General features: G+C 44.9%; 2 protein-coding genes across 2 annotated transcripts; both read left to right on the forward strand.

The window, feature by feature from the left end:
* The first annotated feature begins 1675 nt into the window (after positions 1-1675).
* On the forward strand, positions 1676-8759 carry LOC139158340 (zinc finger protein 84-like). Its single transcript, XM_070735643.1, has 2 exons — positions 1676-1845; positions 6252-8759. The coding sequence occupies exon 2, from the start codon at positions 6729-6731 to the stop codon at positions 8292-8294; it is 1566 nt and encodes a 521-aa protein (XP_070591744.1). The 5' UTR covers positions 1676-1845; positions 6252-6728; the 3' UTR covers positions 8295-8759.
* A 5951-nt stretch (positions 8760-14710) lies between these two features.
* Positions 14711-20264, forward strand: LOC139163063 (zinc finger protein with KRAB and SCAN domains 7-like). Its single transcript, XM_070744003.1, has 2 exons — positions 14711-14788; positions 18097-20264. The coding sequence occupies exon 2, from the start codon at positions 18674-18676 to the stop codon at positions 19793-19795; it is 1122 nt and encodes a 373-aa protein (XP_070600104.1). The 5' UTR covers positions 14711-14788; positions 18097-18673; the 3' UTR covers positions 19796-20264.
* The last annotated feature ends 3254 nt before the right edge of the window (positions 20265-23518 follow it).

Raw genomic sequence — 23518 nt, forward strand, 5'->3', positions numbered from 1 at the left:
GGACCATTCCATTCTACATGTCCCCTTCAGCTCCAGGGTGTTGGGATTAAGACCTTCCCCCTTAGGACATGATACAAAGTCTCAGCAATTGTACTTGGGAAGATTACATCCGCCTACAGAGCTGCCCCAGCAGGCCCCTGGGAGTCTGACAGCCAATGGGATACATTTCTGTACAGGAACAGGAAGCTCTTAAGTTGAGGCTCAACAGAGGGTATAAAACAGGCACACTCAGCATCTCAGGTGTGATTGATTGATTGGAGTTCTTGGCTGCCCTTCTCTGGAGACACAGGGAGGCTTACAACATATTTTTTTTTAAAAACAATACAAAATATCATTGCAATCCAATTATAAAATTTATACTAAGACCCCAAAATTAAAAGCCCTACAATTACAGTTATATATTTATTTTAAAACCTGAATATTAAAAGCCATGCAATCAGATTCATCTATCACACTCTGAGTACAGTGTCACACTCAACGGCCTCAAGCCTGCCGGCAAAGGTGTGTTTTTAAAACCTTCTGAAGGACCATGAGAGTGTTGACAGTGCAAATCTCTGGGGGGAGTTGATTCCACAGGTTGGAGCCACCACAGAGAAGGCCCTTCCCCTAGAGCTCGCCAGCCGACATTGCTTGGCTGATGGGACTGGAGAAGGCCAACTCTGTGGGCCCTGACCAGCCGCTGGGATACGTGAGGCAGGAGACGGTCCCGTAAGTAACATGGTCTTAAACCGTGTAGGGCTTTATAGGTAAAAAACAACACTTTAAATTGCATTCAAAGATCATTTGGTAGCCAATGCAGCTCACGGAGTAATGGAGATACATGGGCAATTTAAGATGTGGTAGGAGAGGGGAAAATGACTACCTGTTGAACTAAATCTTTACCGGTTTTTTTAATTAAAAAAAAAACACATGGCGTGGCTACAAAAGGAAGGTTTTGATTGAAATCCATGGGCTGAATTGAAAAAGTCGCTCTGGAAATACTTTGGCACTTGAGTTATATTATTGTCACCCCAGTTTGTTTTCGATTATGTGTTCCCCATCAATCAAGGTTGGAATAGAATTCTTTATTGGCCAGGTGTTATTGATCACACAAGGAATTTGTCTTTGATGTATAGGCTCTCACTGTACATAAAAAGACAAGATACATTCGTCAAGGATCATGAAGTACAACACTTAATGATTGTCATCGGGTACAAATAAGCAATCAGGAAACAATATAAATCCTAAGGATACAAGGAACCAGTTAGTCATAACAGGGATGAGATGGGTGATAGGAACGATATGAAGACTAATATGAGTGATAATGAAGGAAACTGCAAGATATCAAGACTGACCAAAAGGGACCAAAAACGAAGCTGGGTCAAATTTCACTATTTCACTTGGCTCAATTGCTGGGAGTAGAAAACGATCTGCTGCCGCCTAATCAGTGAAGACAACTTCCAAATTCCATGGGGAAACCTGGAAAAGCGGGTTTTTCCAGCACCTGTCGCTAGATGGCAGTCACACAACACCCTTGCCTAGAAAGCTATCCAAAATTCAGTGCCATGAACATTTGACCTTAAAAAGGCGTTTTAAAACCATAGAGTATGAAAATGCTAGAAAGGATGAAAGGAGAAACGAAGCGCAGAGGAACTTCCTCTTCCGGTTGACTCAGGAGAAGAACGTTATGTACAGAGCGGCTTTTGTGTCGAAGCAGCAGATGGAACGTGAGTTGAGGGCTGTTTGGTTTCCTCCCAACGGCCTGAAGGCTGAGAAGCAACCGGGCTGAAGCATGTCAGCTGCTGCTGCTTCAGGTTCCTTCCCTCCCCAAATCTAAGCCCGCTGGTGCTGCACGCTGTGAAACTGGTGACTGCAATTTTCTGCTGGTCGGAAGAGTTAAGATTTCTCCTTAGGGGAAATATAATATTCTGCGTCTTTTACAATTTCCCCCAAAGTTTCATTCTTCTGGGGGGAGGGGGGGGAAAATTCCACACAAAATTAATACCAAAGATTAAAAATAAGGAATGAAATGTGGAAAAGGCAGGGGTGGAATTGGGGAGGAGGGGAGGTGTTACCTACTACTCCATCAAGGACAACCACATGTAATCCTCACTTAATAATTGGCTCACTGAGCCTTCCAAGTTACAATGGTACTGTTGAAGGAGAGGTAGTCATATAGGTGTAGAAAAAGGAGTTTACCAATTCAGATTCTGTAATCGGTGCACTTTTATATCATGGTTTCAGCATCCCACCCTCAAAATCTTGATTTGTGACCTTCCCAGCTGTCTTCTGACAAGCAAACTGAGTGGCGATGCCAGAAGGAAGTTTATTTATTTATTTATTTATTACTTAGATTTGTATGCCGCCCCTCTCCGAAGACTCGGGGCGGCTCACAACATGTAAAAACAAATCATAAGCAATCAGACAAATTTAAAATATTTAAATATTTAAAAAACCCATATACTAACAGTCATACACACAGACATACCATGCATAAATTAAACGTGCCCAGGGGGAGATGTTTCAGTTCCCCCATGCCTGACGGCAAAGGTGGGTTTTAAGGAGTTTACGGAAGGCAGGAAGAGTAGGGGCAGTTCTAATCTCCGGGGGGAGTTGGTTCCAGAGGGCCGGGGCCGCCACAGAGAAGGCTCTTCCCCTGGGGCCCGCCAACCGACATTGTTTAGTTGACGGGACCCGGAGAAGGCCCACTCTGTGGGACCTAATCGGTCGCTGGGATTCGTGCGGCAGGAGGCGGTCTCGGAGATATTCTGGTCCAATGCCATGAAGGGCTTTAAAGGTCATAACCAACACTTTGAATTGTGACCGGAAATTGATCGGCAGCCAATGCAGACTGCGGAGTGATGGTGAAACATGGGCATACCTAGGTAGGCCCATGACTGCTCTCGCAGCTGCATTTTGCACGATCTGAAGTTTCCGAACACTTTTCAAAGGTAGCCCCATGTAGAGAGCATTACAGTAGTCGAACCTCGAGGTGATGAGGGCATGAGTGACTGTGAGCAATGAGTCCCGGTCCAGATAGGGCCGCAACTGGTGCACCAGGCGAACCTGGGCAAACGCCCCCCTCGCCACAGCTGAAAGATGTTGTTCTAATGTGAGCTGTGGATCGAGGAGGACGCCCAAGTTGCGGACCCTCTCTGAGGGGGTCAACAATTCCCCCCCCAGGGTGATGGACGGACAGATGGGATTGTCCTTGGGAGGCAGAACCCACAGCCACTCCGTCTTATCCGGGTTGAGCTTGAGTCTGTTGACACCCATCCAGGCCCCAACAGCCTCCAGGCACCGGCACATCACTTCCACCGCTTCGTTGACTGGGCATGGGGTGGAGATGTAAAGCTGGGTATCATCCGCATATTGATGATACCTCACCCCATGTCCTTGGATGATCTCGCCCAGCGGTTTCATGTAGATGTTGAATAGCAGGGGGGAGAGGACCGACCCCTGAGGCACCCCACAAGGGAGAAACCTAGGAGTCGACCTCTGGCCCCCCACTAACACCGACTGCGACCGGCCAGAGAGGTAGGAGGAGAACCACTGAAGAACAGTGCCTCCCACCCCCAGCCCCTCCAGCCGGTGCAGAAGGATACCATGGTCGATGGTATCGAAAGCCGCTGAGAGGTCAAGGAGCACCAGGACAGAGGATAAACCCCTGTCCCGGGCCCGCCAGAGATCATCCATCAACGCGACCAAAGCGGTTTCCGTGCTGTAACCGGGCCTGAAACCCGACTGCCGGGGACCTAGATAATCGGCTTCTTCCAAGGACCGCTGGAGCTGGAGTGCCACCACCTTCTCGACAACCTTCCCCATGAAGGGAAGGTTGGAGACTGGACGATAGTTGTTAAGTACGGCTGGGTCCAGGGAGGGCTTCTTGAGGAGGGGGCGCACAAGCGCTTCTTTATAGAGTGATGGAAAAACTCCCCTCCCCAAGGAAGCGTTGGTAATCTCCTGGGCCCAGCTCCGTGTCACCTCCCTGCTGGCCGAAACCAACCAGGAGGGACACGGATCCAGTAAACAGGTGGCAGAACTCACAGCTCCAATGGCCTTGTCCACTTCATCAGGTGTCACCAGATCAAACTCTTCCCAGACAGGTGGACAAGTACGTGCCCCAGTCACCTCGACTGACTCGTTGTCAGTCGACTCTGTTTTACAATTGGAGTCGAGGTCGGCTCGGATCCGAGCGACTTTATCAGCGAAAAACGTGTTAAAGTCCTCGGCACTACTCTGTAAGGGCTCCCCAACTCCCCCCTGATTAAGAAGGGAGCGGGTCACCCTAAACAGAGCGGCCGAGCGGGATTCCGCTGATGCAATCAAGGCGGCATGGTACGCGCATCTTGCCGCCTTGAGCGCCACTTTGTAAGTCTTAATAAAAGCTCTTACAAGTGTTCGGTCGGATTCAGACCTACTCTTCCTCCATCGCTTCTCTAGACGTCTCTTCTGGCGTTTCAACTCCCGGAGCTCCTCGTTGAACCATGGAGCTCTACGGGGTCTAGCGCCTCGGAGAGGTCGCAAAGGCGCAATCCGGTCAAGAGCCTCCGCTGCGGCCTTGTTCCAGGCCTCCGCAAGAGACTCTGCCGAACTGTGGACAAGTGCCTCTGGTATAACCCCAAGCGCCGTCTGAAAGCCCTCAGGGTCCATCAGGCGTCTGGGGCGGAACATCTTAATTGGTTCCGCCTCCCTGCGGGGAAGGATTGGAGCCAGGAAGTCAAGCCGTAGTAGGAAATGGTCTGACCATGACAAAGGCAACGCATCTAAGCCCCTTAGTCTCAGACCATTACTCAATTGCTCAGAAAGGAATACCATGTCAGGTGCGTGTCCTCCCTCGTGAGTCGGACCCTGAACTACTTGAGTCAGGTCCATGGCTGTCATGGTGGCCATGAACTCCTGTGCCAACCCAGAGGTTTCGCCGAGTGACGGCAGATTGAAGTCCCCCAGGACAATAAGTCCGGGGAACTCCACCGCCAACCCGGCTACTTCCTCGAGTAGCACAGGCAGGGCTTTTGACACGCAGCTGGGAGGCAGGTACGTGAGAAATAAGCCCACCTGAACCCCTAAGTCCAACCTCATCAAGAGAGACTCGCAACCTGCAATTTCCGGAGCAATGAGTCTACGCAGGCAAAGGCTCTCCCTGGCAACAATAGCCACTCCTCCCCCCCTTCCCTGGGGTCGAGGTTGATGCCATATCTGAAACCCGGCTGGGCAAATTTCAGAGAGAGGAACACCTCCCTCCGGGCCCAGCCAGGTTTCAGTAATACAAGCCAGGTCGGCCTCCTCATCCAGGATCAGGTCCCGGATGAGGAGAGCTTTATTTACCACCGACCTGGCATTGAGCAGCAGCAACCTGAGTCATGTGAAAATACCTTTATCAACCCACAGTGACTTGTTTAAGAACTGCAGAGGAACAGATATCATTTGAAATCATGCTTCATGTTCGGGTTGCTTAGTGACACAGATGGTAGTCCCAATTGCAGTCAATAGGTGAAGACTGCTTCAATTAGGATGTCACCAAAGGGGTCGTGGAAAGTGGTTTTTGTCCTTACTGGAGCTTAGTGCTTCCATGGGCAAAACTGGTACTTCAACTCCATTGTGGTGCTCCATCACTAGAGGCTTTTAAAAAGAACTGGATAGCCACTTCTCTGAAATGGGATAGACCCACTCACATTGCAGGCAGTATCGTGACATATTGCGATGTTTTTTGCCTTTGTGGAGCTCGGGTGAGCATGGCCTCCATAAGCCCACAGTTCACCAGTTTGACAGGCTGATTTATTCATTCATTCATTCATTTCTTAATTCATTCATTCGACTTCTATGCCGCCCAATCCCGAAGGAATCGGAATTGTTGGGCGGCTTACAACAATAATAAAAATACAATATAAATAGATACAAAGGGATAGAGTCTCCTTCTTGAGCAGAGCCTGGATTAGAAGGCCTGCAAGGTCCTTTCCAATTCTGTTATTCTCTTCTGTTCTTCTGGGATGACATTTTTTATGTCCTGATAAGTAAAACCATACAAATCAAAGAGTGTGTACTTACTTTTTCACTTGACTATATTTGAAAATAACCCTCTGCATTGCTAAGAATTTGTGATTGACGCAGTCAAAGAGTTAATTTCAACATTGAATGGATATTCTACCTTGAATGTGGATAGTTTCCCATTTGTCATGATTAATATAACATAAAAAAATTTCTTTTATTTTCTCATCATCTGCAACCATTTTATGCACAATTAAAGATACAATTTCCTTTGAACCTTATAGACAAAGAGGAAGGCAGTAACAGCACCCTGGACAATTGAGGATAACATTGAACAGCAAAGCAAGTCAGTCCAGAAATCAAAATATTTTCCATTCCCTTCAGAGAGGCACACAATTCTTCACCTTCCTCAGCAGATGAGAGAGAAATGGGAGAAATTCAAGAGGAGATTTTTAGCTGGTAAAAGTAGAGTGTGAAATTCAAGCATAACATTACATGAAAAGACAAGAGATATTATTTTACCATTAAGCAAAGGAGGGAAATATCTGTAATTTACTCCGGAGGAAAAGGTCTCCTGGAAAGCCACATAGAGCAGGTAGTGTTGCAGGCCTTTCACTGGGAGGAAGAAAACAGCTTGAATCAAAGCTTCAATAGACAAGGGATCACCCATATATTTTACCTACTCAGTAACATTATTTGTGGAAAAGCTGGATAAACGTGCCGGTTGTGAGAAAGATACAACTTAGAAATCACAGCTGATTATGCCCAAAAGGATCCAAACTGGAGAAAAGCCATACAAATACTCTGAACGTAGCAAAACCTTTTATCAGAACAACTCCGTTGTGGTTCTTGGAAGGATCCATACAGGAGAGATGCCGGACAGCTGCTCGCAATGCGGTAAATGCTTTAGCAATCATGGCGATCTGGTGATACACCAGAGGATTCACACCAGGGGGAAGGCATTTGAATGTTCTGTTTGTAGGAAAACATTCCGTAGAAATTCCCACCTCATTGTGCACCAGAGGACTCACACTGGAGAGAAACCCTTTGAATGTTCTGTTTGTAGGAAAACATTCAGTAGAAATTCCTACCTCATTGTGCACCAGAGGACTCACACTGGAGAGAAACCCTTTGAATGTCCTGATTGTGGGAAATTTTTCATTAAGAATTCCAGCCTGGTTCAGCACCAGTGGACTCACAGAGGAGATAAACCCTTTGAATGTCCTGATTGTGGAAAAAGTTTCACTCTAAATTCCAGCCTGGTTGACCACCAGAGAACTCACACAGGAGAGAAACCTTTTGAATGTCCTGACTGTGGTAAAAGTTTCAGTCGAAATTCCAGCCTGGTTCAACACCAGAGGATTCACACAGGAGAGAAACCCTTTGAATGTCCTCTTTGTGGGAAATGTTTCCGTAACAATTCCAACCTGGCTAAGCACCAGAGTACTCATATGGGAGAGAAACCCTTTGAATGTCCTTACTGTGGGAAAAATTTCAGTCTGAATTGCATACTGGTGGTACACAAGAGAATTCATACAGGAGAGAAACCTTTTGAATGTCCTGACTGTGAGAAACGTTTTAGCAATAATTCCAGCCTGGTTGACCACCAGAGAACTCACTCAGGAGAGAAACCCTTTGAATGTCCTCTTTGTGGGAAATGTTTCCGTATGAAATGCAACCTGGTTTCACACCAGAGGATTCATACAGGAGAGAAACCTTTTGAATGTCCTCTTTGTGGGAAATGTTTCTGTGACAATTCCAACCTGGCTCAGCACCAGAGGATTCATACGGGATATAAACCCTTTGAATGTCCTTACTGTGGGAAAAATTTCAGTCAGAATTCCAAGCTGGTGCTACACAAGAGAACTCATACAGGAGAGAAACCTTTTGAATGTCCTGATTGTGGGAAACGTTTTAGTGTTAAATCCAGCCTGCTGAAACACAAGATGATTCATACAGGGGAGAAACCCTTGGAATGTCCTGATTGTGGGAAAAGTTACCGTCATTATTACTCCCTTATCATACATCAGAGGATTCACATAGGAGAGAAACCCTTTAAATGTCCTGACTGTGGTAAAAGTTTTAGTCAGAATTCCAACCTAGTACTTCACCAGCGAACACATACAGGAGAGAAACCCTTTGAATGTCCTGACTGTAGTAAAAGTTTCAGTCGAAATTCCAGTCTGGTTCTACACCAGAGGAGTCATACAGGAGAGAAACCCTTTGAATGTCCTGACTGTGGTAAAAGTTTTAGTCAGAATTCCAGTCTGGTTAGACACCAGAAGTCTCACACAGGAGGGAAACTGTATGAGTCTCCAGACCAGTAGTGATATTCAGTTACCTTCACCATCTATTTGGAAATGTAAGCATTCCTGTGCTCCACTTCTGCGGATGGATGTGCAGAACCTGCTGCCGGCGCTACCGTTTCATTTGACCCGTTGCAAACCGGCAGAATACCACCACTGGTCCAGAATATCAGTGCGAGGCCGAAGCCATTATGTGGAGTTAGAGATTTCGGCCTGCCACAGCATAAGGGGGGATGGGAGGGGCAGTGAGTAGTTAGTGGGAAAATTACTAGACACAACAAAAGATTCCTTCCTCCGTTTGTTCTGCCTCAAATGAAGAGAAGGGGAAGTTGATAAACCCCTGCACACGGACTGCCTCTCGTTATGAACTTGTGGGTGTGGGGATGTAAGATGAACCTTAACTTAAGTGGGATTCTGGGAAGTATTCAGAATCGGAATGGCTATGGAGTAACCAGCATGGTTCTGTTAATAAATAAAGCTCTGATTGAGAGAATTTGACTGGGACTTGATTTATTTCTCAGGTGCTATTTGGAACGCTGATACTCAGTACTAGTGTTAATCTTATAAATCATGTCCTTATACAGAAAAGGTAAAAAACATTTTAGTGCTCTGAGTAGGAAAAATTACACTATTATCACACACAAGAAAATCCACGAGGCCTAAAGTGATAAGTGTAGAGAAGGCTTGAATTTCATTTCTATTGTCCTATAACTCCAGGTGAGAAATTGATTATTTAAATTGATTAAATTAAATAGTGTTTGCCTGATGTTTTTAACGCAATTATGTAATGGTATTAGATGGGGCAGAAGAAAGGAAAAAAATGGAACATATTGCTTTGCTAACAGCTATCTGGCCTTCAGCGTTAGAAGTTGTTGGCTATTTATTTTTGTCGAAATTGGGTAATTATGTAAATATCTTTTTGGGAGTTTTCTTTGCATTTTTATGATTGTAGCTGATGCTACGTGCAATGAGTCCCAGCCTTTTTTCTCCCTGGGTGATACAGAGGGGTTCACCGTTCTTTTTTCCCTAAAAGTTGCAGGAATTCATCGCACCAAGCATGTCTGTTTAGATTCTGTCAAGAACGAGGCACGCAAGTGGAAGACGAATAGCAAATATATTGGGGGAGTTTAGGGCAGTGATAAAAGCAGTGTAAAATTTCAGATGTAAACGCTATTCTGCCTTGCAGGTGACCTTCATGGTTTCAAAGCCATAAGACGCAATTTGATTGAAACATGTCAGTTGCTACATATTTCTTATATCATGATTTTTTTTTAAAATTTTCAAAAAATTTAAGAATTTTAACAAACATGCACAAAAGTACAAACAATACATTTAAGAAACACACAGGTAAAAAAATGAACAATAACAAAAAAGGGGGGGAAAGAAAGAAGACTAAAGGAGAGGTGCCAACATGTATATATACAGTGGTACCTCTACCTAAAAATGCCTCTACTTAAGAACTTTTCTTGATAACAACTGGGTGTTCAAGATTTTTTTGCCTCTTCTCAAGAACCATTTTCTACTTAAGAACCCAAGCCTGGAAAAATTTCCCAGGAAATCTGAGAGAGGCACGAAGGCCTGGACAGTTTCCTGCCATTACCCCTTTAATCCCAGCCATCTCGGGCTTTTCTGGGCTGCCAGAGGAGCCTTTTGGTGGGGCTTACCTCTGAGACCGCCTTCTGCACGAATCCCAGCAACCGATTAGGTCCCAGAGTTGGCCTTCTCCGGGTCCCATGGACTAAATAATGTCATCTGGCGGGACCCAGGGGAAGAGCCTTCTCTGTGTCGGCCCCGGCGCTCTGGACCCGACTCCCCTCCATCGTGATGCCTAACCAGAAGCTCTCACCAGATTTTATTCCATTGGTGGTACATACTCTAAAACTGGTTCTCCTTCATATTAGGGTTGACTTGTGGTTTTATGGACGTTTTCTTTTCATGGAAACAATATGGAACTCATGTCTCTGCTCTCTCCTGTGATTTTTTTAAAAACTTCTGTACCTAGCAAACAAACACATACTTTCCTAGTGGTGCATCATCCATGCATTATTCTAGAGGAACTGTTCTTAACTTAGGTTTTCTGTTAATAATAGCTATTGTGCAGCCTTTGGAATGTTCTGTTATATAGACAGTCCTATCCTTACACTGGTCCTAAAAAAGTAGTTCCTCAAAGTTGTGGCCATCACAGTTATTTGGGAGTGGCACTGCCTTGCAATTACAATAGTTGCAGTGTCCCACAGTCAGGCAGTCGTCATTTGGAACCTTCACATTTCAATTCAATTCAATTTATTAGATTTGTATGCTGCCCCTATCTGAAAACTCAGGGCGGCTCACAACAATAATAAAAAGAGTATAATAATGGAACAAATCTAATAATAAAATTATATTAAAAAAAACCCAACAATTTAAAAACCATACAACACATACCGTGTTTCCCCGATAGTAAGGCAGTGTCTTACTATCTTTTTACCCCCAAAAGCCCCACTGTGTCTTACTTTGGGGGTATGTCTTATATTGTCCTGGGCACCGGGGCCGGCTCGTCTTCGGGCTTTGGCCCGGGCGAGGCCTCTTCTCCTCCAGGCGGGCGGCGTTAGGCGTCCACCCACCCCCAGCCCCGTACTGCTTTACGGGCCGGACGATTGGGGGGGCGGGGGGGACGCGAGGCAAAGGAAGTGAAGGGAACTACGGGCGCCGGGAAGGCGCGGAGCCAGGTGCAAGCGTCGCGGCGCGCGTGTCATTTCAGACCCCCCCCCCCGCCGTTTCCCGCCTCCACTCACCAAATTGACAGGGTGAAGGTAGCCGTTCCCGGAGGGCTCTTCTTGCCCGGGGTTTTTTTACGCGCCTTGCCCGTCGCCGCGCCCCGGCCTTTGCCCGGGGAGCCCCGCTAAGCCTTCTGCGCCTGACTCGGCGAGGCGAGAGGGAAGAAGGAGAAGCGCAAGTGGATGCGGAGCGCCCGGGAGGCATTTATCCGCCCGGGAGGCATTTATCCGTCCTTCGCTTTGACGGCGCTGGTCCGAAGCGAGCCGAGCAGAGGGGAGCGCCGTCCTTCGCCTCGCCGCCACCGCTTCTTCCCCGGCTTGGCAAAGCGAAGGATGGCGCTGGTCCGAAACGCCACAACCCCTTCAGCGGAAGATGGAGAATTCTCGCTCGCAGGAAAAACAATCCAGGCTCGCCAACCCGGAAATGCGAGGCGAAGGACGGCGCTGGTCATCGGGCTCCCCCCCCGGCAATACCCCCGTGTTTCCCCGAAAGTAAGACATATGTCTTACTTTCGGGGTATGGCTTATATTAGCCAACCCCCCTGAAGCCCCCCATATGTCTTACAATCGGGGGGGTCTTACTATCGGGGAAACACGGTACATACCAAACATAAAATATAAGAAAGCCTGGGGGAGATGTCTTAATTCCCCCATGCCTAGCGATATAGGTGGGTCTTGAGTAACTTGCGACAAACAAAATTGATAGGAAGTTGTAAGTCACACTCATTGTACATTTTGCTTCTAACAAACAAAATTGATAGGAAGTTGTAAGTCACACTCATTGTACATTTGGCTTCTAACAAACAAAATTGATAGGAAGTTGTAAGTCACACTCATTGTACATTTGGCTTCTAACCAACAAAATTGATAGGAAGTTGTAAGTCACACTCATTGTACTTTGCACTAAAGAGAACATGATGATTTGCTTAATGACCACAGCTAGATCAGGAATGTTCATCATGTTTTAAGTTGGCATGTTTAGTAATAATTAATAATAATAATAATAATAATTTATTAGATTTGTATGCCTCCCCTCTCCGAGGACTCCACACCAGTCAGGAATGGACTTGTTGATCCCAATGGCTGTGGTTAAGTGAGCACTACGTTAGTCAGGATGCCATCATCGTAATTATGCACAATATTTTTTGCCTTTTTTCTTACAGGCAATGCCCAACTTAGAACATTTTGTTTAGTAACCATTCAACACTTCTGAAAAAAGTGACTTATGATTGTTTTTGACATGCTTGTTGCAACATCTCCCAGGGTCACATGATCAAAATTCAGATGCTTGGCAAAGCAGCCATATGATTACCCCGAAGCAGTGATGGGCACCTACAGAAACGGTCAGGAATGCAGTTCTGGTAGCAAAATTTGGAGCTCCACCCCAGAGCACCCAATTTGCACTAAAAGACGTCGAACAAAATGCACAAGCCACACCCAGTGTGGTAGTAAAAGAAAAACAGGCATTGCTGAAAGAATTTATAATTTATAATCTGTGTTGAACAAAGATATGGGTCTATCATTTTGAATATGGCAGTTATCCGTTCTTTCCTTGGTATCAGGGCGATTTATGCCTCCCGCCAAGATTTTGGCATCTTTCTTTTTACTAATACTTCATTATGTAATTCCAATAAAAAGTCATAAAATGGGCCATTTCTGCTCTGCTACTCCCTCCAAGCTTTATTATGAAAGATTGACCTTGAAAGCTGCAGCCTTGAATTTGCTGTGGGACCAGCAGGAACAGTTCAATGGGCAAATTTTGTGGAAAGGAACAAGATGTAGTTTTGTGTAGTTGTAAAGGCACCAGGTTAGAATCAGAGAAACGCTCAGTTCCAGTCCCACCTGAAGCCCCAAAACATGTATTCAACCTTGCCCAGTCCTCTCAGCTCTAGGAAGCACGATTGGGGGGTGGAGGTGGGAGGAACCACTTCCAAAAACTCCCTTGCCAAGGGAACTGCAAAGCCAGGCATCAAGACTGACCCAAAGGCACAAAACCCGAAGTGAAGTAGTGTCCCCTTTTAGTACTTCATTTGCCTCAGTTTCTAAAGTCGGTGGCTGGGAGTCGAAAACGAAGTGCTGCCGTGTACTCAGTGAAAACATTTTGCCAGATGGCGATTAGGCAACATCTCTGCCTAGAAAGCTATAAACACATTAGTGGCCTTCGTGCTTGACCTTAAAAAAGGAGTTTTAAACTAGAGCACTGCATTGCTAGAAAGGATGGGAGGAGAGCGCAGATGAACTTCCTCTTCCAGGTGACTCATTCATTTATTTATTTATTTATTTATTTATTTATTTATTTATTTATTTGTTTATTTATTTATTTATTGGATTTGTATGCCGCCCCTCTCTGTGGACTCTGGGCGGATAACAACTGATAAAAACAGCATGTAGAAATCCAATACTAAAACAGCTAAAAACCCTTGTTATAAAACCAATCATACATACAAACATACCATGCATAAATTGTAGAAGCCTAGGGGGGAAAGAATATCTCAGTTCCCCCATGTCTGATGGCAGAGGTGGGTTTTGAGGAGCTTACAAAAGGCAAGGAGGGTGGGGGCTATTCTAATCTCTAGGGGGAGTTGGTTCCAGAGGGCCGGGCCCCCCACAGAGAAGGCTCTTCCCCTGGGTCCCGCCAAACGACATTGTTTAGTTGATGGGACCCGGGGAAGGCCCACTCTGTGGGACCTAACCAGTCGCTGGGATTCGTGCGACAGAAGGCGGTCCCTGAGATAATCTGGTCCGGTGCCATGAAGGGCTTTATAGGTCATACCCAACACTTTGAATTGAGACTGGAAACTGATCGGCAACCAATGCAGACTGTGGAGTATTGGAGTAACATGGGCATACTTAGAGAAGCCCATGATTGCTCTTGCAGCTGCATTCTGCACGACCTGAAGTTTCCAAACACTTTTCAAAGGTAGCCCCATGTAGAGAGCATTACAGTAGTCGAGCCACGAGGTGATGAGGGCATGAGCGACTGTGAGCAGTGACTCCTGGTCCACATAGGGCTGCAACTGGGGCACCAGGCGACTTAATGGAGGAAGGTGGACTGCAGTGGCTTTTGTGCTTTTCCAAGGATTGAATCAACAGCTGGAAGGTGAGTTGAGGGCAGGTGAGAGGAGAATCTGGAAGCAAGTTGGGCTGTTGGGTTTCCTAGATGGCGTGGAAGCAGAATAGCAACTGGGCTGAAGCATGTCTTCATATTTTTTATTGCATTTTTTCACATTAAAAAAGACAAAATATAATTTGACTAATACAGTTTGACGCAATCAGAATTTCCTTCATTGTACAATTTCCATATTTATGGCTATTGTTTTAACTTAAACATTCACACTACAGTGTGACGTCACTGATGTAAAGAATGACCCAAAGGCACAAAACTCCAAGCGAAGTAGCGTCCCGTTTTACTATTTCATTTGCCTCAGTTTCTAAAGTCCGTTGCTGGGAGTAGAAAACGAACTGCTGCCATGTAATCAGTGAAAACATCTTCCAAACGCCTTGGTGGAAATCGTGTTTCTTCACTTCCGAGCTCTAGATGGCGATCAGGCAACATCTCAGCCTAGAACGCTATCAACCCATTAGTGCCATTCACACTTCATCTTAAAAAAGGAGTTTTGTAAACCATAGAGTTTTGCCATGAAAGGATGGGAGGAGAAGTGCAGAGTAACTTCCTCTTCCGGGTGTCTTAGGAGGGGAAGATGGTGCACTGCAGAGCGGGTTTTGTGCTCTTCCGAGGATCGAAGCAGCAGCTGGAAGGTGAATTGAGGGCAGGTGGGAGGAGAGTCTGGGAGCAAGTCGGGCTGTTTATTTTTCTTCCAGGGCCTGGAAGCAGAGAAGCAACTGGGCTGAAGCGTGTCAGCTGCTGGTGCTGCTGCAGGCTCCCCTCCTGCCCCGATTTCAGTCCACTGATGCTGCACGCTGTGAAAGTGGTGGCTGCAATATTTTGTTGGTGGGACGATTTTTAAAAGTCCCTTTTAAATTAAGGTTGATTCCTTGGGAATGGATTCCCTCCAGAGGTTGTGGGTGCAGATTGCACAGCCACTTGTTCTGGATCGAATGAGGTTTTAGGAAGTTAGCACCTACCCCCCTCCTAGAGGAATAGAATATTTTAGGACATATTAAAAAGGCAGAATATTATATATAATATCCCTGGCTGAGAAACATGCTTTTAGGCAGAAAAAAAGACTCACTCTTAGTAGCCCCCACCTTTGTCAATGCACCATTAATGGCCCAAATCTGTCATGCCCCCCTCCCCTTTTGTTAATAGCCTGGACCAGTCCATTCTATATATTCCCTTCAGCTCCAGGGTGATGGGATTAAGACCTTCACCCTTTGGACATGATAGGATTTGCCCTCTACACATGTCAGCAATGGTACTTGGGAAGATTACATCAGCCTACAGAGCTGTCCCAGCATGCCCCTGGGAGTCTGACAGCCAATGGGGATACATTTCTGTTCAGGAACAGGAAGCTCTTAAGGTGAGGCTCAACAGGGGATATAAAACAGGCACACTCAGCATCTCAGGTGTGATTGATTGATTGATTGATTGAACATCTAGGCAGCCCTTCTCCGGAGACACAAGGAGGCTTACAACATATTAAAAATATACAAAATAACATTGAAATCCAATTATAAAATTTATAATAAGACCCCCAAAGTAAAAGCCCTACAATTACATTTATAAATCAATGTTAAAACTTGAATATTAAAAGCCATACCAGATTCATCCATCACACTCATGCAATCGGCCTGAATAGAGTATCACACTTAACGGCCCCATGCCTTCCAGCAAAGGTGTGTTTTTAAAACCTCCAAAAGGCCATGAGATTGGGGGCAGTGGGAATCTCATAGGAGAGTCGATTCCACAGTCGGAGCCACCAAAGAGAAGGCCCTCTAGGGCCCGCCAGCCAATATTGCTTGGCTGATGGGACTGGAGAAGGCCAACTCTGTGGGCCCTGACCGGCCACTGGGATACATGAGGCAGGAAACGGTCCTGTAGGTAAACTGGTCCTAAGCTACACTTTAAATTGCATTCGGAGACCAATTGGTAGGCAATGCAGCCCACGGAGTAATGATGATAAACGAGCATACTTTGGTAGACCTAAGACAGCTGCAGTCTCCAAAACCTCTTTACAGGTAGCTCCATTGCAGTAATCGATCCTCGAGGTGATGAGGACAAGATTGACTATAAGGAGAGCCTCCCTGCCCAAATCAGGCCTCAACTGGTACACCAGGGGAACCTGTGCAAACGTCTCCCTTGTCACAGCTGAAATATGTTGTTCCAAAGTCAGCTGTGGATCAAGGAGGACTCCCGAGTTGCGAACCTTCTTTGAGGGGGGTCAAAAATTCCCCCCCACCAGGGTAATGGAATGATAGATAGAAGTGTCCTTGGGAGTAAGTACCCACAGCCACTTAGTCTTGTTGGGGTTGAGCTTAAGCCTGTTGGCACCCATCCAGATGCTCACAGCCTCCAGACATTGGCACATCAGGTTTACTACTTCACTGAATTGGCACAAGGTAGAAATGTACAGCTGAGTATCATCAGCGTACTCTTGGTAACTCACCCCGTGTGGGCGGATGAACAGTATGGGGGAGAAGACGGACCCCTGAGAGGTCCCACAAGGGAGAGGGCTAAGAGCCAACCTTTGACCTCCCACTAACGCCTCTTACTCCCAATCCCACCTGCCGGTGCAGAAGGATACCATGGTCGATGGTATCGAAAGTCACTGAGAGGTCAAGAAGCACCAAGATAGAGGAGTGCCCCCTATCACAGGCTCACCACAGATCATCAAACAATGCGACCAAAGCAGTTTCAGTTCTGTAGCCAGGCCTGAAACCAGACTGCTGAGGGCTTCATCCAAGGACTGTTGGAGTTGGAGTGCCACCATCTTCTCTACAACTTTCCCTAGGAAGGGAAGGTTGTAGACTACATGATAGTTATTTAAGATAACCGAATCCAAGGAAGACCAGAAACTCCTACAACTTCAGCTTTTATACATGTGATCACACTTGCTGATGGTTAATTGATCACTTTATTAGCAGTACTTGGCCCCTTTATACTATGGAAGCAGTGAGAAATTTCCTAATGGTGGGAACAAGTAACCAGCAGAATGGCTTGCCTTCAGATGTGCTCCATCACTAGAGGCTTTAAAAAAAGGACCGGATAGCCACTTCTCTGAAATGGGATAGGGCAGGAGTGTCAAACTCACTGACATTGCAGGCAGTATTGTGACATATTGCGATGTTTTTTGCCTTTGTGGAGCTCAGGTGAGCATGGCCCCCATAAGTTCACCAGTTTGACAGGCCGACATATTCATTCATTCATTCATTCATTCGACTTCTATGTCGCCCAATCCCGAAGGACTCAGGGCAGCTTACAACAATGATATTTATTTATTTTATTTTATTTATTTATTAGATTTGTATGCCGCCCCACTCTGTAGACTCGGGGCGGCTCACAACATAATAAAACAATTCATATTTAAAATTTAATTTAAAATTTAAAGTATTTAACAAAACCCCATTTTTTAAGCAGACATACCTACAAACATACCATACATAAATTATATAGGCCCGGGGGAGATATCTCAATTCCCCCATGCCTGACGACAAAGGTGGGTAAATAAAAATACAATATAAATAGATACAAAGGGATAGAGTCTCCTGCTTGAGCAGAGGCTGAATGAGAAGGCCTGCGAGGTCCTTTCCAATTCTATTATTCTCTCCTGTTCTTCTGGGATGATATTTTTTATGTCCTGATAAGTAAAACCATACAAATCAAAGAGTGTGTACTTACTTTTTCACTTGACTATATTTGAAAACAACCCTCTGCGTTGCTAAGAATTTGTGATTGACCCAGTCAAAGAGTTAATTTCAACACTGAATGGATATTCTACCTTGAATGTGGGTAGGCTCCCATGTGTCATGATTAATATAAGAGTTTCTTTGACTATTGTGGCATATTTGCCTTGTCATTGTAACATTAAAAAAAATTCTTTTATTTTCTCATCATCTGCAACCATTTTATGCACAATTAAAGATACAATTTCCTTTGAACCTTATAGACAAAGAGGAAGGCAGTAACAGCACCCTGGACAATTGAGGATAACATTGAACAGCAAAGCAAGTCAGTCCAGAAATCAAAATATTTTCCATTCCCTTCAGAGAGGCCCAGAATTCTTCACCTTCCTCAGCAGATGAGAGAGAAATGGGAGAAATTCAAGAGGAGATTTTTAGCTGGTAAAAGTAGAGTGTGAAATTCAAGCATAACATTACATGAAAAGACAAGAGATATTATTTTATCATTCAGCAAAGGAGGGAAGTATCTGTAAGTTACTAAGGAGGAAAGGGCCTCTTGGAAAGTCACATAGAGTAGACAGTGTTGCAGGCCTTTCGTTGGGAGGAAGAAAACAGCTTGAATCAAAGCTTCAAAAGACAAGGGATCATCCATATATTTTACCTCCTCAGGAACATTACTTATGGAAAAGCTGGATAGACGTGCCTGTTGTGAGAAAGATACAATTTACAAATCACAGCTGATTATGCCCAACTGGAGAAAAGCCATACAAATACTCTGAACGTAGCAAAACCTTTGATCAGAATAACTCTGTTGTGGTTCTTGGAAGGATCCAAACAAGAGAGATGCTGTACAACTGTTCACAATGCGTTAAATGCTTTAGCAATCATGGTGATCTGGTGATACACCAGAGGATTCACACCAGGGGGAAGGCATTTGAATGTTCTGTTTGTAGGAAAACATTCCCTAGAAATTCCCACCTCATTATGCACCAGAGGACTCACACTGGAGAGAAACCCTTTGAATGTCCTTATTGTGGGAAAAGTTTCCGTCATAATTCCAGCTTGGTTTACCACCAGAGAACTCACAGAGGAGAGAAACCCTTTGAATGTCCTGATTGTGGAAAAAGTTTCACTCAAAATTCCAGCCTGGTTGACCACCAGAGAACTCACACAGGAGAGAAACCCTTTGAATGTCCTGACTGTGGTAAAGGTTTCAGTCGAAATTCCAGCCTGGTTCGACACCAGAGGATTCACACAGGAGAGAAACCCTTTGAATGTCCTCTTTGTGGGAAATGTTTCCGCAACAATTGCAACCTGGTTCCACACCAGAGGATTCATACAGGAGAGAAACCTTTTGAATGTCCTCTTTGTGGGAAATGTTTCTGTAACAATTCCAACCTGGCTAAGCACCAGAGGACTCATACGGGAGATAAACCCTTTGAATGTCCTTACTGTGGGAAAAATTTCAGTCAGAATTCCAAGCTGGTGCTACACAAGAGAACTCATACAGGAGAGAAACCTTTTGAATGTCCTGATTGTGGGAAACGTTTTAGTGATAATTCCAGCCTGGTGAAACACAAGATGATTCATACAGGGGAGAAACCCTTTGAATGTCCTGATTGTGGTAAAAGTTACCGTCATTATTACTCCCTTATCATACATCAGAGGATTCACATAGGAGAGAAGCCCTTTAAATGTCCTGACTGTGGTAAAAGTTTCAGTCAGATTTCCAACCTAGTACTTCACCAGCAAACACATACAGGAGAGAAACCCTTTGAATGTCCTGACTGTGGTAAAAGTTTTAGTCAGAATTCCAACCTTGTGAAACATCAGAGGACTCATACAGGAGAGACACCCTTGGAATCTCCTGACTGTGGTAAAAGTTTTAGTCAGAATTCCATTCTGGTTAGACACCAGAAATCTCACACAGGAGGAAAACTGTATGAGTCTCCAGACCAGAAGTGATATTCAGTTACCTTCACTATCTATTTGGAAATGTAAGCATTCCTGTGCTCCACTTCTGCGGATGGATGGGCAGAACCTGCTGCCGGCGCTACCGTTTCATTTGACCCGTTGCAAACCGGCAGAATACCACCACTGGTCCAGAATATCAGTGTCAGTCCGAAGCCATCATGTGGAGTTAGAGATTTCGGCCTGCCACAGCATAAGGGGGGATGGGAGGGGCAGTGAGTAGTTAGCGGGAAAATTACTAGACACAACAAAAGATTCCTTCCTCCGTTTGTTCTGCCTCAAATGAAGAGAAGAGGAAGTTGATAAACCCCTGCACATGGACTGGTTCTCGTTATGAAGTTGTGTGTGTGGGGATGTAAGATGAACCTTAACTTAAGTGGGATTCTAGGAAGTATTCAGAATCGGAATGGCTATGGAGTAACCAGCATGGTTCTGTTAATAAATGGAGCTCTGATTGAGAGAATTTGACTGGGACTTGATTTATTTCTCAGGTGCTATTTGGAATGCACTCAGTACTAGTGTTAATCTTATAAATCATGTCCTTATACAGAAAAGGTAAAAAACATTTTAGTGCTCTGAGTAGGAAAAATTACACTATTATCACACACAAGAAAACCCACGAGGCCTAAAGTGATAAGTGTAGAGAAGACTTGAATTTCATTTCTAGTGTCCTATAAGTCCAGATGAGAAATTGATTATTTAAATTGATTAAATTAAATAGTGTTTGCCTGATGTTTTTAACGCAATTATGTAATGGTATTAAATGGGGCAAAAGAAAGAAAAAAATGGAACATATTTTGATAATAGCTATCTGGCCTTCAGCGTTATTTATTTTTGTTGAAATTGGGAAATTATGTAAATATCTTTTTGGGAGTTTTCTTTGCATTTTTATGATTGTAGCTGATGCTACGTGCAATGAGTCCCAGCCTTTTTTCTCCCTGGGTGATACAGAGGGGTTCACCGTTCTTTTTTCCCTAAAAGTTGCAGGAATTCATCGCACCAAGCATGTCTGTTTAGATTCTGTCAAGAACGAGGCACGCAAGTGGAAGACGAATAGCAAATATATTGGGGGAGTTTAGGGCAGTGATAAAAGCAGTGTAAAATTTCAGATGTAAATGCTATTCTGCCTTGCAGGTGACCTTCATGGTTTTAAAGCCATAAGAAGCAATTTGATTGAAACATGTCAGTTGCTACATATTTCTTATACAGTGGTACCTCATGATACGAACGGCCCACCATATGAGCAACCCGAGATATGAACCCAGGGTTCAGAAATTTTTTGCCTCTTCTTACGAACGTTTTCCGTCTTATGAACCCGGCACCGAGAAGCCCCACCGCCCGGCTGTTGCTTTTTGAAACAGCAAGGGACTTCTCAGCATCCTCCTGAACCTGGAGGCCGCCGAGAAGCCCCCCGGCTGTTTCAAAAGACGACAGCCGGGCGGCAGGGTTTCTCGGCGGCCTTCCGAACGCCGAACCCGGAAGTTCGGCAAACGTTCGGGTTCGGGAGGCCGCTGAGAAGCCCCGCCGACCGGCTGTCGCTTTTTGAAACAGCCGGGGGGTTCTCAGCGTCCTCCTGAACCCGAATGCCAAACCTGAACTTCCGGGTTCGGCGTTCGGGAGGCTGCCAAGAAGCACCCCGGCTGTTTCAAAAGATGATAGCCGGGCGGTGGGGCTTCTCGGCGGCCACCGAAACCTGAACTTTTGCCGAACTTCCGGGTTCGGCATTGGGAGAACGCTGAGAAGCGCCCGGCTGTTTCAAAAGGTGACAGCCGGGTGGCGGCGTTTTTTTCCGTTTTTCCCCCCCTGCATGGATTAATTGATTTTACATTGTTTCCTATGGGGAACAATGTTTTGTCTTACGAACTTTTCGCTTTACGAACCTCCCCCGGGAACCAATTAGGTTCGTAAGACGAGGTATTACTGTATCATGATTTTTTTTAAAATTTTCAAAAAATTTAAGAATTTTAACAAACGTACAAAAGTACAAACAATACATTTAAGAAACACACAGGAAAAAAAATGAACAATAACAAAAAAGGGGGGGAAAGAAAGAAAAAACACAAAGAGAGGTGCCAACATGTATATATACAGTGGTACCTCTACCTAAAAATGCCTCTACTTAAGAACTTTTCTTGATAAGAACTGGGTGTTCAAGATTTTTTTGCCTGTTCTCAAGAACCATTTTCTACTTAAGAACCCAAGCCTGGAAAAATTTCCCATGAAATTTGAGAGTGGCACGAAGGCCCGGACGGTTCCCTGCCATTACCCCTTTAAGCCCAGCCATCTCGGGCTTTTCTGGGCTGCCAGAGGAGCCTTTTGGTGGGGCTTACCTCTGAGACTGCCTTCTGCCGCACGAATCCCAGCGACCGATTAGGTCCCAGAGTTGGCCTTCTCCGGGTCCCATGGACTAAACAATGTCATCTGGTGGGACCCAGGGGAAGAGCCTTCTCTGTGTCGGCCCCGACCCTCTGGAACCGACTCCCCTCCATCGTGATGCCTAACCAGAAGCTCTCACCAGATTTTATTCCATTGGTAGTACATACTTTAAAACTGGTTCTCCTTCATGTTAGGGTTGACTTGTGGTTTTATGGACGTTTTCTTTTCATGGAAACAATATGGAACTCTTATGTCACTGCTCTCTCCTGTGATTTTTTAAAAAACTTCTGTACCTAGCAAACAAACACATACTTTCCTAGTGGTGCACCATCCATGCATTATTCTAGAAGAACTGTTCTTAACTTAGGTTTTCTGTTAATAATAGTTATTGTGCACTTTGGAATATTCTGTTTTATAGACAGTCCTATCCTTACACTGCTCCTAAAAAAGTAGTTCCTCAAAGTTGTGGCCCTCACAGTTATTTGGGAGTGGCACTGCCTTGCAATTACAATAGTTGCAGTGTCCCACAGTCAGGCAATAGTCATTTGGAACCTTCATATTGGCTTCCAACAAACAAAATTGATAGGAAGTTGTAAGTCACACTCATTGTACTTTGCACTAAAGAGAATATGGTGATTTGCAAGAAAACAGCTAGATCAGGAATATTCAACATGTGTTGTCTACTTTTTATCATTACTTATCTAATGTTTTATATGTACAAATTATTACCCCTATAATTGTTTTAATTTGGCATGTTTAATAATAATTAACAATAATAATAATAATAATAATTTATTAGATTTGTATGCCTCCCCTCTCCGAGGACTCCACACCAGTAAGGAATGGACTTGTTGATCCCAATGGCTGTGGTTAAGTGAGCACTACGTTAGTCAGGATGCCATCGTTGTAATTATGCACAATATTCTTTGCCTTTTTTCTTACCGGCAACGCCCAGCTTAGAACATTTTGTTTAGTAACCATTCAACACTTCTGACAAAAGTGACTTATGATTGTTTTTGACATGCTTGTTGCAACATCTCCCAGGGTCACATGATCAAAATTCAGATGCTTGGCAAAGCAGCCATATGTTTACCCCGAAGCAGTGATGGGCACCTACAGAAACGGTCAGGAACGCAGTTCTGGTAGCAAAATTTGGAGCTCCATCCCAGAGCACCCAATTTGCACTGAAAGACGTCGAACAAAATGCACAAGCCACACCCAGTGTGGTAGTAAAAGAAAAACAGGCATTGCTGAAAGAATTTATAATTTATAATCTGTGTTGAACAAAGATATGGGTCTATCATTTTGAATATGGCAGTTATCCGTTCTTTCCTTGGTATC

This window comes from Erythrolamprus reginae, chromosome 2, assembly GCF_031021105.1.
Source record: "Erythrolamprus reginae isolate rEryReg1 chromosome 2, rEryReg1.hap1, whole genome shotgun sequence".
In the NCBI taxonomy this organism is placed as follows: Eukaryota; Metazoa; Chordata; class Lepidosauria; order Squamata; family Dipsadidae; genus Erythrolamprus; species Erythrolamprus reginae.

What these genes read in the sequence shown, in the direction of transcription:
- LOC139158340 (XM_070735643.1), top strand. Translation starts at nt 6,729, where the DNA reads ATGCCCAAAAGGATCCAAACTGGAGAAAAGCCATACAAATACTCTGAA.
- LOC139163063 (XM_070744003.1), top strand. Translation starts at nt 18,674, where the DNA reads ATGCTGTACAACTGTTCACAATGCGTTAAATGCTTTAGCAATCATGGT.